This window comes from Aythya marila (genome assembly GCF_965140915.1).
Source record: "Aythya marila genome assembly, chromosome: 1".
NCBI lineage: Eukaryota > Metazoa > Chordata > Aves > Anseriformes > Anatidae > Aythya > Aythya marila.
In genome coordinates, this window is record NC_139042.1 from 193412518 (window position 1) to 193426681 (window position 14164).

A 14164-nucleotide genomic window follows, 5' to 3' on the forward strand; every position below is an offset into this window, starting at 1 on the left:
TGTACAAGTGAGTCATGTAGAAGATAGAGATCAGTGCCTTAAGCTTCCTCACCCCAGAAATTCATAGTTTGAAAACTCCTTGGGATCTGCTTTCATTCCGGAGCGGTTAGGAAGTGGGTCAGTGCAGCGTAAGTGCTCGTCCTGAATCAGAGGGAATACAGCTCGGAGGTAGGTACTAACCAAACACCTTAACTGTCTGTTTGCAGAGGACTTTTAATGCGTTGAAATGTTAAAACGTGCAGAAACGTGACTGATGTAGAACTGCAAACTCCTAATTAACTTATTTAGGCCATTTTTGGAAATCATGATTTGATTATCTCCAGTTGCTGTAGTATCGAAGAACAGTGAAGTTCTGAAGCATTTTAATGCCATGAGAGTCCCACTTGCTTCCTCAAGTCTGGATTCTTTGTTGTACCTAGGTGTGCTTCACAAAACGTCCTCCTAGGTTACTTTGCCCTTGTTTCCTTATTTAATTCTGTAGTGTTTACTTTTAGCTCTGTTTTCAAAGGGACTGTCTGCTGGAGCTGAAGGTGGTGGTTATTTTGCTCTGACGGGCTGAAAATGTGGCTCAGGTATTCTGTTAGCTGTGCTGTCTAAGACTTCAAATTCAATGTAGAGGAAGGTGATTCTCCACCTCTTTGAAACGTTGCTTTGCTTGTATGACAGGTCCAATGTCATTAAGGACATTTTGGAAGCAGTGCTGTGCAAAATGAGTGGTCCAGCAGCACTGCCATTACTTTTTTCTTCATGGTATTCCATGCCTCCTTACTTTGCCCAGTGTGATACCACCAGGCAGATGGGTGTCATACAAGCACACAAGCTACCTTTGCTACCTGCATATGGTATTTCTCATTCACTGTTTGAAAAAAAAAAAAAAAATTTTTAAAGTGTTGTCTGTTAAGGGCTAGCTATATCTTAATAAGTGACTGTAAATCTGAGGTAGTGTTCAGGGTAAGTAATTCCCCTGATCGTATCCCTGTTAGAAATGTTTGTTACTGGTATTGAGCACCTGTTCTGGAAAGGTGACATTCAGCTTTGCTCTGGGAGCTGTGACATAATTGCAGGTTTGGTCTTTCATTCTGATAATGATTTTGACTTTGGCTACATTTTCTTGTCTCAATTTATCTACTGAAAGACAGTGCACATCTTGCAAAAGTCTGTGCCTAATCTGAATGATGTGAATTGACATGAGTGCAAAGTATAGCGAGGTGGTGTCTGAGCAAAGATGAGACACACTGGGCTTTTAAAACACATGCTTGTGATTTTGAATTATTGGGCATGCTCTCTGAACCTGATCTGGAAGAGGGTTTAAAATATTTTAATCTCATGAAGATGGAATCACATGCTGAAATGTATCCTGTAGATCTGTGTGTATCTGGGACCCTCAGTCAGAGATTTCTGAGCAGTGTTCTCACAGAGGCTGGTCTAGGTGAGATTTCCCTGCTCTATGTAGCTCCTGCTGCCAGCAGACCTCCTGCTTCACAGCTGTGGTGAGGTTCTCCAGCTCAGTGTGCAGTGTTCAGGTACCACCACATGGCTGCCAAACCCTCCTGAAAGAGCTGGGTCCTATGTGGCCCAGAACACTGCTTAGCAGTACAATGCATGCATAAAGACTGCTCAGCTTGCAAAACAGAAGGGGATTTTCCATCTGTTATATATCCACTACTGGGTCAGATATTTCTAAATCCATTTAAAAAAAATAAAAATGGGCCTTTCTTTGAATTAATTTAGGGTCTGTAGGGTTTCTATGTCAGTAGCTGACCCCTGTATATGTTCATTAGGCACCTCGATCTTTTTGTGTCTCCTGGTTCGTAGGTTTTGTGCTGCGCTACCTGGAGTGCATGGGGCCAGGCTTCACCTGGCAGCTGAACTTGGTCTTGTGCTTTATCACTCTCCATTTGAGCCCAAGGCCTTTCCTTGCCTGTTGCTTGCTAAGGAAATAATCTTGCTCATTGGGAATAGCACTGACCAGGCAAGTAGTGGAGCTGCTGCTTGTGTCTATGGCATTAAGTGTTGCTGTCAGGCACGGTCATGGTGTATCACGACAGCAGCAAGCTCTTTTTTCACAATACCATTCATCAGCAGTTTTACTTGACCTTGAGTATTGAGAATGGAGGTGATGGTGATGTTTTTTACAAAGCAAATGGTGGTGCCCTGAGCAGGCAAAGCATCTGTGTCCACGTGTGCACAGCGACTTGCAGAGTCCTCCCCTTATGAACCTGGCTTTTAGGACGTGCTGTGTTGTGTCTGCACAAAGTGCTCGCATTAGCTGGGCTGTGCCAGTGCGGGTTGGCTTCATCGAGCCAGCAGCCCCGTGTGTTTGATGCAGCTTCCTCGGAGAGAACAGTCACGTTGTGTTTATATTATACTCAGTACGAAGTAGTCAGAGATTCTGATCAGGATTAATTGTGCTGGAAGTCTGCACAAACAGAGTCATGTAAGGACTCTACCCAAATAGCTTGCAGTGTAACTGAAGCAGGGTAAAAGAGGGAGAAGTAACTCAGTGCTAAAAACCTTACAGCTCCTTTCTTGTGGTGTTATGTCAGTGAATAAGGAGCATTGTAAGCCAGGAGCCTGTGGGCTGAATCTTCTAATTTTAGATGATTCAGCATGGCTCAGTTCTTGTGCCCCACACAGGGTAAGTACCTCTTTGAATCAGATTTAGAGGGTGAAAGGGGGTATTCTCAGGCCAGTACCGGTCCTCTGCTCAGGTAATCTGAATTTTAGGGTTTTAAAGGGGGCAGGGGAAGATAGCGGGGAGAAAACAGGATGACCATGTCTTTGGAGGCTTACATGTATAGTCACTGCATGCATGATGTGCTGTGAAGCTGATGAAAGACATTAAATGCCAGTGGGGTTTTCCAGACTATGACAGAGGAGTTTGCTTGTTCTCTGATGAGCAAAGAATGCAACAAAGTGCAACTTCATTTTTTTCCAGACTTTTAGGGACTTTAGTATGAGTAATCTTTGTGATCATTTGCTGCACATTTACATATTTTGCTAAGGAAATTACACAGTGCCCCCCCCCCCCTTTTTTTTTTTCTTTCAACAACGTGGCCAGTTTAAGTGGGATTATCTACTGCTCTCATGCAAAGCTGACACTGGAAATCTCTCTTCACAGTTAGTGCAGTCTAGAAAATGCTCTGTGCCCTTGCTGTACTAAACCCTACTTTAATTATACCAACAGGGAGGTACATTCCTCTTTTTTTTTTTCCTTTTTTTTCATTTTAACCCAAAAAAAGAAGCAGATCTGGATCCAGCAGTGCCTTTGACAGGACTGAAACCACTCTTGATCATTTGACTTTATCAGGCTGCATTTCCTCTTTTGCAGTGCTGAGGGAGTCTCTTTCTGCGGAGCACAAACTGAGCAGGCACCGAGTGATTTAGCAGTTCCTAAATCTCCAAACCCAGGGAACACAGTGCCCCACTGCTGCTGCAGGAAATGCTGGCGAGGTTAGGGAGTTAACATGGGTCGAGCACATCTCTTTGTGCTGCTCCTGGAAATGACTGCAAGCTCCGTGATTCCACTTTCTTTATGCTCTTTGGATCAGAGACAGGAAAAGCACCTGAAACGATGAGTCTCGTCATCTGACTTGTGTTGGTCATTAGGTACGGTCCTGTTTTAACTGCGGGGAGGAGATGACTGTATCACAAGCTAGGACATCAACAAGACAATATTTTTTAGCACATATCAGAAGTGGCTTTTGTGGTGAGTTGTGATTCCTGAAATATCTTTTTGTAATGAGAACTCGCTAATACGTCATAGCTGTAGACTGTCAGGAAGTCTGAGAAGGAGAAATTGTACTTGGTGTTTTTTGTACCCAAAGAGAATAGGAATGATTAAGGGAATATCACCTTTGTATTGCTGATATTGGGTAAGAGGAAAAAGGAGGCAAGCAAACAGCTTTTGGAGAGCTAAGGGAGAAGGCTGGTACAGCCTGGGGGACCAGGCAAGCAAGCTCACGGTGGTGGTTTTTATTCATTTATTAATTTATTTTTATTATGAGTCATTCATTCTATTCGTATGAGACAACTCAAAAGGGCAAAAGGAAGAATGAGAGAGTGCAGTAACTTCTGTTAAATGTGCATATAAGTGCTTGTTGCTCAGCCCCCAGTTTAATTCTTTGCATAACGTCCTCTAACGAGGAGCAGGGAGGTGACTCCTTGACTACTCTTCGTGTTGCCAGTGGGATTAAACAGCCATGTCCCCATGGGACCGTGAGTATCATTGTGCTGGTACGTGCAAGTGGCACACCACCGAAGGTGTGATGGCAAAGCCTTGGTCTGCACAGAAGCAGCATTTTGAGGGAAAATGGAAAATCAAAAATCTGCTTGGGAGAGAAGAAAAACTTCAAGTCACCGTGCACATATTTTTCAGTAGGCAGATAGAGCACAAAATGCTGTTATTAATCACTATGCACCCTTTTGCTTTGAAGGTGGTGGGTGGACAACCTGAAACATTCAGAAGTAAATGAATTTCCAAAGAAATTGACTTTTCAAGGCAACGCTCAGCATTTGCATGATTCTGAGCTCGGGGTATAGCAAATAATAGAAAGCTGTTCCCTTCCCAAGCATCCCATGTGTGTCTGACCTTTCTTTCCAAGCAGCAACCGTGCAAAATCCCCTTTATATTCCTTCCATTGCCTGAATCGTTAGAGTAAGATGTTCATGGGAGAACAACCTGTTACCCGGTGTGCCTCTCTCTGAAAGCTTCTTGCTCTTCTTTTCATGCTCCCACTTACCTGCGGAACAGTGTGCTTAAAACCAAGTCTATTTTTAAAGCAGTTACAATTTGCTCATTCACAGCTCTTCATTTCAGCTGGGCTGGAGAAACTCTGGCCAAGAGCTGGATCTCGTCTGTCAGAATAATGATCCCGGCCTCCAGTTTGTTGTCCTTTTTCAGCTGGGGCTTTGTACGAGGAATTCAGGGAGCCTGATGAAGGCCAAACGAATTATTCTTCTCCCAGACATCTTTCCCTAGGCACGCAGCCATTTCCAATCACCGGGCTGAGCGCACAGCTGCCATGCAGTGAGCACGCAGCTATTTCCAATGGTGTGATCAGACACGGGTCCACAATGCGTGGTGGCGGTGCCAACAGCTCCGTATTGTGCTAGGTTCGTGCACAGCCACATGGCAGGGAAGGAACTGTAGCCTCTCCAGAGCCTACAAACGCAGCGGGGTGACCATTTATCCGCAACGTTCTCCATCTGTAGCTGGTGAAAAACAGTCTAGACTGTTTTTCTGTGATAGCCTCCGAGAAGCGCTAAGTAGCGATTGCCAATGCAGGCGGTAAGGATGGATGGTTGCCTCGGGCTCCTGTGCCATATGGTGAGCGTGCTGCATCTCGCTTGGTATCTCCATGTAATAATCGGGACGCCGATTTCTGGGGAGGCAAATGTCAACATTAAGGAAGATAAGATGATCATTCAGAGTTTCGTTCAAAAAAATTGTGTTCTAAAAAAAATATTTCTAGAGGGAAAGAAATTACATAAATATGGCTAACCTGCATTTGCAGTGCTGTAGAAATAACAGACATATTTTGGCTGGAAGGCATCTGTAGAGGTCCTGTCGTCTTGTCTGCCTCCTGCTTGTACCAGGGGTGGCGTCAGGGCTGGATCAGGTTGCTCAGGGCCTCACCCAGCTGCGTGTCACACACCTCTCAAGATGGCTTTAACGCAGCCTTTAGAAGCCTGTCCTGGTGCTCAGCACATCTCTCTGAAGGATTTTTTCCTCATATCATAGGAATTTCCCGTGTTGTCACCCGTGTCCATTCCCTGTTCTTTCACAGTTCCCTCCTGAGAACGGTGAACCTCGATCTTCTCTGTCCCTGCCTTTTAGGTAGTGGGGTACAGCAACTAAATCCCTTCTCCTCGCACAACCCCAGCGCCCCCAGCCTCTCCTCCTGCCTCCTGAGCTCTGCCCCGTGCCCTCTCAGAGCTCCTTCGTGCTGCTCTGGTGTGCTTGCTGCTTGTGCTTCTCTGTGAGCTGTTAGAGGTTTTCCAATTTAATCTTTTTAACTCCACACAGACATTTTGAGCTATTAATACTTCATTTTGGGGAGGGACAGAAGCTCTGTTCTTCTGCAGTGTACCTTTGTGGCTAAATCCATCTCCATTTCCTTTGTTCTTCAGGAATCTGCGTTAAGTAGAGATGAGTTCCTTAGTGGCAGGAATCAGCCCCTTTGGCAAGTGCTCTCCTAAGACAGCTGACCCAGCTTTTTCAGTGAATGTATTCCCATTAGATAAGGAGGGGACTCCTGTGGCTTCTCAGTCTCCTCTCCAGAGAGCAACGACGTTCTCTGGGTTGTGTTCTCCACGGATAGCTTCTGGCTGCCCTGACATTTTATTCAGTTTAAATACCCGGTAATAATTTATGAAGTCTCAGATTTTTTTTCAAGCTGTAAAGTAAAAAGTCTCAAACTCAGAGTAGAAGAAGAAGGAAGGTAAATGGCTGTGTATAAGTGCTTGGTGACTTTAGAAATGCCCGTCTGTAGGATCAACAAAGATGCCAGCGAAGGGCATTGTGGCTTTGTCAGCTGCTGTGTGATCGGGGCAAGTTGGTCTGGCGATAGCCCGCTTGGATCACTCTGCAGTTCACAGCTTGAAGAAATCGAGTGCCCGTAAACAGGTGAAAGGTACAGGTGATTGAGCAGCTCCACGGTACAAATGGGAACAGAAAAGTGTGTGTTTAGATTCTGTAAATATTGTAATATTTGTAACATTTTATAGTAAATGTTCTGACAGTGACATTCCTTCCCTGTGCCAGCTCTGCCTGATTTTTGGAATGATTTTGTGGCTCAGATGCTTTCCCCTGCTCTTGGAGATGGAAAGCAGTTTGCTTACAGCACCTGGAAAAAATTAGGGTCCTGAGGCTGCTTGGGTAATGGGTGATCCAGAGCGGAAGGGAATGGGTCGACAAATCAGGCTGGATGCATCCATGCTCATACATGAGTCTGGGCTCCCATCATTATTTCGGTACTTGAGGCTTTCAGTACACATCACGCCTGCAAGGAGAAACTGCCCGTAGGTTTTGTCGTGACCCAGTGTAGGGTTAGCATCCCGTGGAAGCGTTGCAATAACCTGAAGGGATCAATCATCCCTCTGCCTCTCCTTCATCAATGGGAGTCTCAGTGCTTTGCCCCATGACTGCAGTGTTTACTTCGGGTTTAACAAAAACACCTTTGGAAAAACTTCCCGATTTAGTCATCAAGGAGGCTTACCCTGTTGAATAATTTCAAGTGATTAATTATAAAAGGATTTTATTTCTGATTCAGACTTTACTTTGGTCCACAACGTCAGGTACAAGTGTAGCTCCTTACCATGTATCTAGAAATCTCTCAGCTTCTCTACCACCCACACTTAACTCGGTTTAACACGTTAGTCTATTAAATGTGTAACCTCAGCTGACACCGGCACCCCCTCGCATCCCAGCACCGTGCCTTTAGCCGTGCCTCTTGCCCTGGGGGTCGGTGCCGTGGCTTTGGACGTGACACACAGAACTCGGTGGTCAGCTGGTGAAGGGGTTTCAGCACTGCTGGTTTTTGGGGCTCGTGCTCCCACACACCCCTTCCCACCTCCTCCGATCCCTCTGGCTGTGGAGGCAGAAACGCCCGGGGTTCAGGCTTGTGGGCCTGGGGGCTCCCAGGTGAGTAGCCTCAGGTGCCGCCAGGGGCTGGAGTGCTGGCTCCCTCGTGGCTCCGGGATAATTGTGGTGTTTTGCTGGCGTTCGGAGACGAAAAGCCTTCCCTCTGAAATACCCATCACTATGTCTGTTGTGTTATAGGCGTTTGAGCTAGCAACTGGAGATTACTTGTTTGAACCACATTCTGGTGAAGACTATTCCAGGGATGAAGGTAGGAACCTTTGGGGTTATTCCATGAGTTTCGCTGTATTTTCACATTCTTCTCAAATTTCTAGCGAGCTTACAGCGGGCTTAACTTTTGTTTTTTTGAGTGAACTGTTCATACACATTGTTTTCAGAACATAAATGCAATTTTTTTCTTTTTAGTTTTAAGTTCCATCACTAGCAGTGGGTGGGCAAAACCTCCCTTCTGCAGATACTCAGCTAGTTAACAACTGCCTGAAGGAATTAAACTGCCCTTCTTGTAAGATTGCATATGTGTGGAAACCTGATTGAGAATAACAACGTTTATAGTTTAGAAAAGAAACCTCAATTTGGAATTTCGTAGTATTTTCTCTATAAGATTGACACCGGAATAATGTTTACGTTGTGTATTTTTATTTGAATTAGGCAATTACTAATTTATTTATTTTTTTTTCAAGAGAATTAACTCCTGCTTCCACCTGTATACCTGTCCATTTTCATGCTTGTTTGCTTGTAAATGCCCTTTGCAGTGGTAATGTGGGCATCATTCATTGTTCCTAAGTGCTACTAATGATGCCAGAGCTCTGCTGATCCTGGAAACCTCTGCATGGACTTGCTGCAAACATTGTTGATTTTAAACTATTTCTGATTTTTTACTAATTCCAGTTTCTTTCCTCTTCTTTTTTATCCCATCCTTTCCCTGCCCCTTCCACTCCCGTATCCTTTTTTTCTCTCCCTCATAGACCACATAGCACACATCATAGAGCTGCTAGGCAATATCCCAAGGCACTTTGCTCTATCTGGAAAATATTCTCGGGAATTCTTCAATCGCAGAGGTAGTACCTCTTCTTTTTGAAAGGTGCCGTGATGCAGACAGAAGTGGAGTTGCTGTTGCTGGTTGTAGCATGTCCCGCTGAGGAGCATTTTCTGAAATCACACAACACAAATTTATTTTTGAAAACCAAAATGCACAGGAATCTGTGACAAACTCATTTTATTTTTATTTTTTAACCTAAACTTCCTGAAAAATAACTGTTTGGTACGTTTTAAAGGACGGAGCCAAACTTGTTTGTAGTGGCTGATACCCAGATGCTGTTTTGAGAAGGAAGTTTTGCTGAAAGCATCTTCCCAAATTAGCCATGGTGCATGTGTTTTTTTTTCACCAGGATCAATCTATTTCTGTCTGTACCGGGCCAGTGTTAGTGTGTGCATGCAATGTACTGATTAAACTGTTGTATGTTTCTGTTTTGCTGGCAATGTTCTCCAATGCAGACCACATAGCATTGATCATTGAACTGCTGGGAAAAATCCCTCGAAAATACGCTATGTTGGGGAAATATTCCAAGGAGTTTTTCACCAAAAAAGGTAACGGTATTTATGCACCACTAATTTAAAGCATAATACTATCCCAGAGGAGAGTATGTTCGGTTATGGGTACTGAAGAAATATATCCATTTACACGGAGAGCTCTTATTAAAGAAGAATTTCGCTGTAAACTTGGCTTTCTGAGGAAAGCAAAAATTTGCAGCATTCCTTTCGGTGTTTCATTTAGAAATTGTTTTGGGATGTACTCAGCAAAGTGTGAACGTTAACAAATGTCTGTGTGAATCTGTTGTCAAATGTTCGTGTAAATGTAAGCAATCAGGGAACGCGGAGCTTGTAACTTGGTGGAAAATGAGCTGCGGGCTGCTTTTGATCATACACAGTGGTCTGGCAGACGTGGTAAGGAGTAAACAGGGTGGAAAAAGAATTCCTGCCCGGGCAGGAGACACGCAGGTGTGTGCGGTCCTCGGGCTCTGACCCTTCCTGAGGAGGAGGGATGGCTTCGTGCCGGGGCGCTGGAGAAAGCCGCTCTCCCGTGCGCCGTGCTGCCTCGCTGCCAACGCTGCTGCTGCTGCTGTGGTGCCCTGGGTCACACCCAGCCCTGTGTGGCCTCGCGCAGCAACAGAGCCCCCAAAAATCAGCCCCTCTCGTGGCACGGCCACTTGCTACAAGCAATCGAATCTCAGCGCTGACCTTTCTGACCACTTTGTGCTTGGGCTTCAAGACAGGAATGAACCCGGGAGGCAGCGCGGGGATGCTCCAAGCCCCTCTCATCTCCCTGCTTACAAGGCAGCCCCGTGCGACCTCGAGTGCTGGGGCACGGCTGTGGCAGCACGAGGCTGAGGCCGGCGGCTGGCGAGCGGCTTTCCCGCAGGGCAGTGCCACGGCTTCCCTCGTGCCCGTGCCCCCACGTGCCCGGCGGGCGGCTTGTCGGCAGGGCCAGCGCCGACCAGCCACCGCGGGCACCTGGGGGCGCGGCGGGGCCCAGGCTCTGGCGCTGCACTGCGAGCGCGTAGGGACCTCGCCTGGCTTCGGGTCCTTCCCGAGGGGGGCACCGGGCTGGGCAGGGTGCAGGAGGGCAGGAGCCGTGGGTGGCTGCCTTACGGGGGAGACCAAAAAGCCTGGGATGCAGTTTGGAGGGGAGAAGGCTGCGTGCGGGGGGAATATGATGACTGGCAAAGCAGCAAAAGCAGCCAGTGAAACTTGCAGTGATGGGTTCAACACAGCTATTTGCTTACACCCAGGTGGGAGCCTGGAGCTTGCAGTGTCAGCAGGCTCAAAACCAAGCTCATGTTAGCTGAGATGAACAAACTCAAGGCCAACAGGTCCCTAAGTGTACAAACCAGTAAAGGTCTGGTGCAGGGATGTACCCTCCGGCATCCCCAGTGCAGAACTGAAGCGTTAATTTAATTCTCAGACCACACAGAGATAATTTTTATGTCCCATCTTCTTTTTTATGTTTTTATGGTCTTCACAGAGTTTCTTGTGGAAAACCTCCAGCCTGTAGTGCTAAGATAGTTTGTTCCTCAGCAGAAAAACACCACAGCATGTTGTGCTGCTCAGGGCGTGCTGGTCTTAGCTTAGATATTGCCAATTTGAGCTCCACTTTGCAAAATAAACAGTGTGAGCTCAGGTTCCACAGGGACAGCCACTGAACCCCAGGATCCTCAGTTTGCAGCTGTGCCCTTCGTACCGCCTGAGGGTGGAAAGAAGAAAATGCAGGCGTTGGGGTTTAAAGGCGTGCAATCGATTCTGCTACAAATGCATTTCATTCACAAAATGGATGATGACTTTGGATTTCCAGGCTTTCCAAATGTTTGGGTTTTTCATGGAGAATATAATATCGGATATTATATATATATACGTATATATATAGAATATATAGAATATAATGCCCCATACTACCTAATTTAAATACAGAGGTGAAGGCTGTTGCATCATCCCCCTCTCCACCCCATGTTGATAACTGATTATGGCAACCCTGGCAGTGACTGCTGCAGCCTGGAGAAGTTACAGACCCAGCCTGTTTTTTTTTTTGTTTTTTTTTTTTTTGTTTGTTTGTTTGTTTTTTTGTTTTTTTTTTTTTTTTGCTTGCAGTCAATAACAAGACACTATTTTGCTTTTTGGCAGAGAGATTGCTTGTTGCACAATACAGGAGTGTATACACTTAGAAAATACACTACCGGTTTTGTAAGTAGTGAAATGTTTTTTCAGCACTTCAGTTTAAGAACTGTGTGGGGATTTTAAAGGGCTGAGAGTAAGCCTGGAAGTGAACAAACTTCTCCAAGATGTCTTCTGCTCTGTACATTTGTACTGCGGGTCCGTATAGACCTAAACTGGAGTCTTTTTGCCTTATTTTTTTTGTTGTGGCTTGACTCAGCAGTACTCATGGGCCATACTTGTGCTGGAAATGCCCAGGCACGACCCAGCCGAAGACAGGCAGCCTCTGCTCTCGCTGTGTGAGAGGTCTCGCTGCTCTCTGCTCGTGGCACTGTCGGCAAATGGCGCGTGGTGAGGCTGAATGAGCTGTTAGTGAGAGCTGTGCCCTACGGTTGGAGCAGTTTTTGTAAGATTTCGGGTTGTTGGCTGATCGATGAGCAAAGGCCTGCGGTGTTCTTGTGGACAGCGTGAGCATGAGAGCGAGTGCCCTCCTGTAAGGGCACGGGGTGAAGGCCTCATGGCGGCCTGCAGCTCCCTCAGGAGGGGAGCGGAGGGGCAGGCGCTGAGCTCTGCTCTCTGGGGACAGCGACAGGACCCGAGGGAACGGCATGGAGCTGGGACAGGGGAGGGTCAGGCTGGGGGTTAGGGAAAGGGTCTGCACCCAGAGGCTGGTCGGGCACTGGGACAGGCTGCCCAGGGCTGTGGGCACAGCACCGAGCTGCTGGAGTTCAAGGAGCATTTGGACAGCGCTCAGACACAAGGTCCAATTTTTGGGTGGTCCTCTGTGGAGCCAGGAGATGGACTCAATGATCCTGGTGGCTCCCCTCCAACTCGGGCCATTCTGTGACTCAGTGATTCTAAGACAACAGGAAAAAACAGAGAAACTTTGTTTACAGTGGAGTCCAGGTGTAACAGTTTGTTTTAGGAATGATTTCTTGGTTTTGACATCAGGCATGCTCATTTTGAGGACCTCAAGCAAGCTTGCAGTGTGCAGACCTTCCTAAACGATGATTTTCAGCCTAATGAGTTGTGTTTTTTTCTTTTTTAGAGGAAAACTAATCAGGGATTAGTCACTATCAGGGCTGAAGAGGTATTTGTCTAATACTGGTAATGTTTCTGTTTACAGGAGAGCTCCGACACATCACCAAGCTGAAACCTTGGAGTCTTTTTGACGTGCTTGTGGAGAAGTATGGTTGGCCTCACGAAGATGCTGCACAGTTTACAGATTTCCTGATCCCCATGCTAGAAATGGTCCCAGAGAAACGCGCTTCAGCTGGAGAATGCCTTAGGCATCCGTGGCTGAATTCTTAGCAGAATCTCCCAGCCGTAGAAGTAAGCCAGCAACCACTTCCAATGCATCGGACCTAAATGGTGACTGTCACAAATTCTTTAGCAGGATCACACGTGAGCTGGCTTCAATCCTCAGACCTTTATTTTGCTTGAGGTACTGTTTGACATTTTGCTTTTTGTGCACTGTGTTCTTGGGGAAGGGTAGTCTTTTTGTCTTCAGCTAGTAGTTTACTCACCCACTTTCTTCAGAAAACACTTTAACGTGTCTCTAAGCATTGTTTCTTGTGTTGTGTGGCATTCAGATGTCAGATTTTTGAACAAGAGAAACTTCCCCCCATGTGTTTTGGCAAGTTTTGTAACTATTTATGAAAAAAATATTTTAGCTGATGCATATTATATAATTTACAAGCGTAAGAAATTTATCAAGTCAGAACTGAGTTACGGCAAGGAATTGTACAATTTTATCTTCTGGCAAAGGGACGTCATTCTTGTATTATAGTGTATGTAAATGCACCCTGTAAATGTTTATTTCCATTTAAATATGGGACTGGGGACTCAATTTCAGAGTAAAGCTACTAAGTTTTAGAGAGCTTTATAGCAAACCAATTGCATGTAGTGGACTTTAAACTGCTTTAAGGAATTGTGTAAACTTTCTATTCTGTAGCAGTTCCCGTTCATTGGATTTTAAACAAAGTGGCTCTGGTTTACAGGATTTCATTCCCCAAATGGCACTTTAAAGGAAGGCTAGACTTCTTTCTAATAAAGTATGCATTATCATTTAGCACTCCCTTTTAGAACTTTTGCCTATTTTAAGTGCTTTTAAGAAAAGAAAATAGCAATTTCCCTTACAATGTGATAGTGAAGACATGGTACCATATGGTGTTGCCTTTTTATAAGCACTGTAAGTTGTACTATACCTTAAGGAGAAAAAAAATTAAAAGTTGAGCATGAGAACCACTCTCTGTGTAGAATTACTGATCTTTTATAATAAAAGTGTGTGCTTGGAATCAGTTAAGGAAGGATAGCTGCAAATAATTTACAGTGCAGTGGGTAAAATGCAAGAAGCAAGATCATGCTCATTCCATTCATAGCTTTACATGTTTCTAAAACAAATTGCACTAGCTTTATTTTTTTCCCATAACTAGACATACGATTATTCTTTGTAAGTTGCACGCAAGAATTACGTGTTTCCTAGGAAAAAAAGCTACATAGACTGAAGCTTATAGGCAATACAGATTTTAGAATGTAAAATACAGAGGTGTGTTTTGGCCTCTTTTAGAAGTCAGTGGGATGAATGTAAGCTTACTTCTGATTTTCATGTAACTATGGTGCCACTTTTTCTTGACTTTGTCCATATGAAATTTATTCACATGCCTTTGCAATAACTAGATTGTGAGAAGATAGCCCCATGCTGTAACAATAACCAGTTGTTTGAGGTGCTTGCAGTTGTCTAATTAAAGTGTTTTGTTTTTTCAGACAGTGTGCTGGTCATTGGAATCTTTGCTAGCCGTAAAGCCAACTCGTTGCTAGAATTGTGTGGTGGGGGCGGGTGGGGGTTAGCCTGGC

The 14164-nt window shown here is 45.3% G+C and overlaps 1 protein-coding gene across 8 annotated transcripts in view; it reads left to right on the top strand.

Annotated features, from left to right (window-relative positions):
- Nucleotides 1-14073, top strand: part of SRPK2 (SRSF protein kinase 2) — a 146897-nt gene extending 132824 nt beyond the window's left edge. For 5 of the 8 annotated variants that reach the window (XM_082766979.1, XM_082766982.1, XM_082766980.1 and 2 more), the window contains 4 exons: nt 7784-7853; nt 8569-8661; nt 9098-9190; nt 12435-14073. In XM_082766979.1, the coding sequence (XP_082623105.1) occupies nt 7784-7853; nt 8569-8661; nt 9098-9190; nt 12435-12619 (441 nt within the window). In that variant the 3' untranslated portion in view covers nt 12620-14073. The remainder of the gene's footprint in view (nt 1-7783; nt 7854-8568; nt 8662-9097; nt 9191-12434) is intronic. The other 3 variants (XM_082766981.1, XM_082766986.1, XM_082766985.1) reach the window with 2 other exon arrangements.
- Nucleotides 14074-14164: the final 91 nt, after the last annotated feature.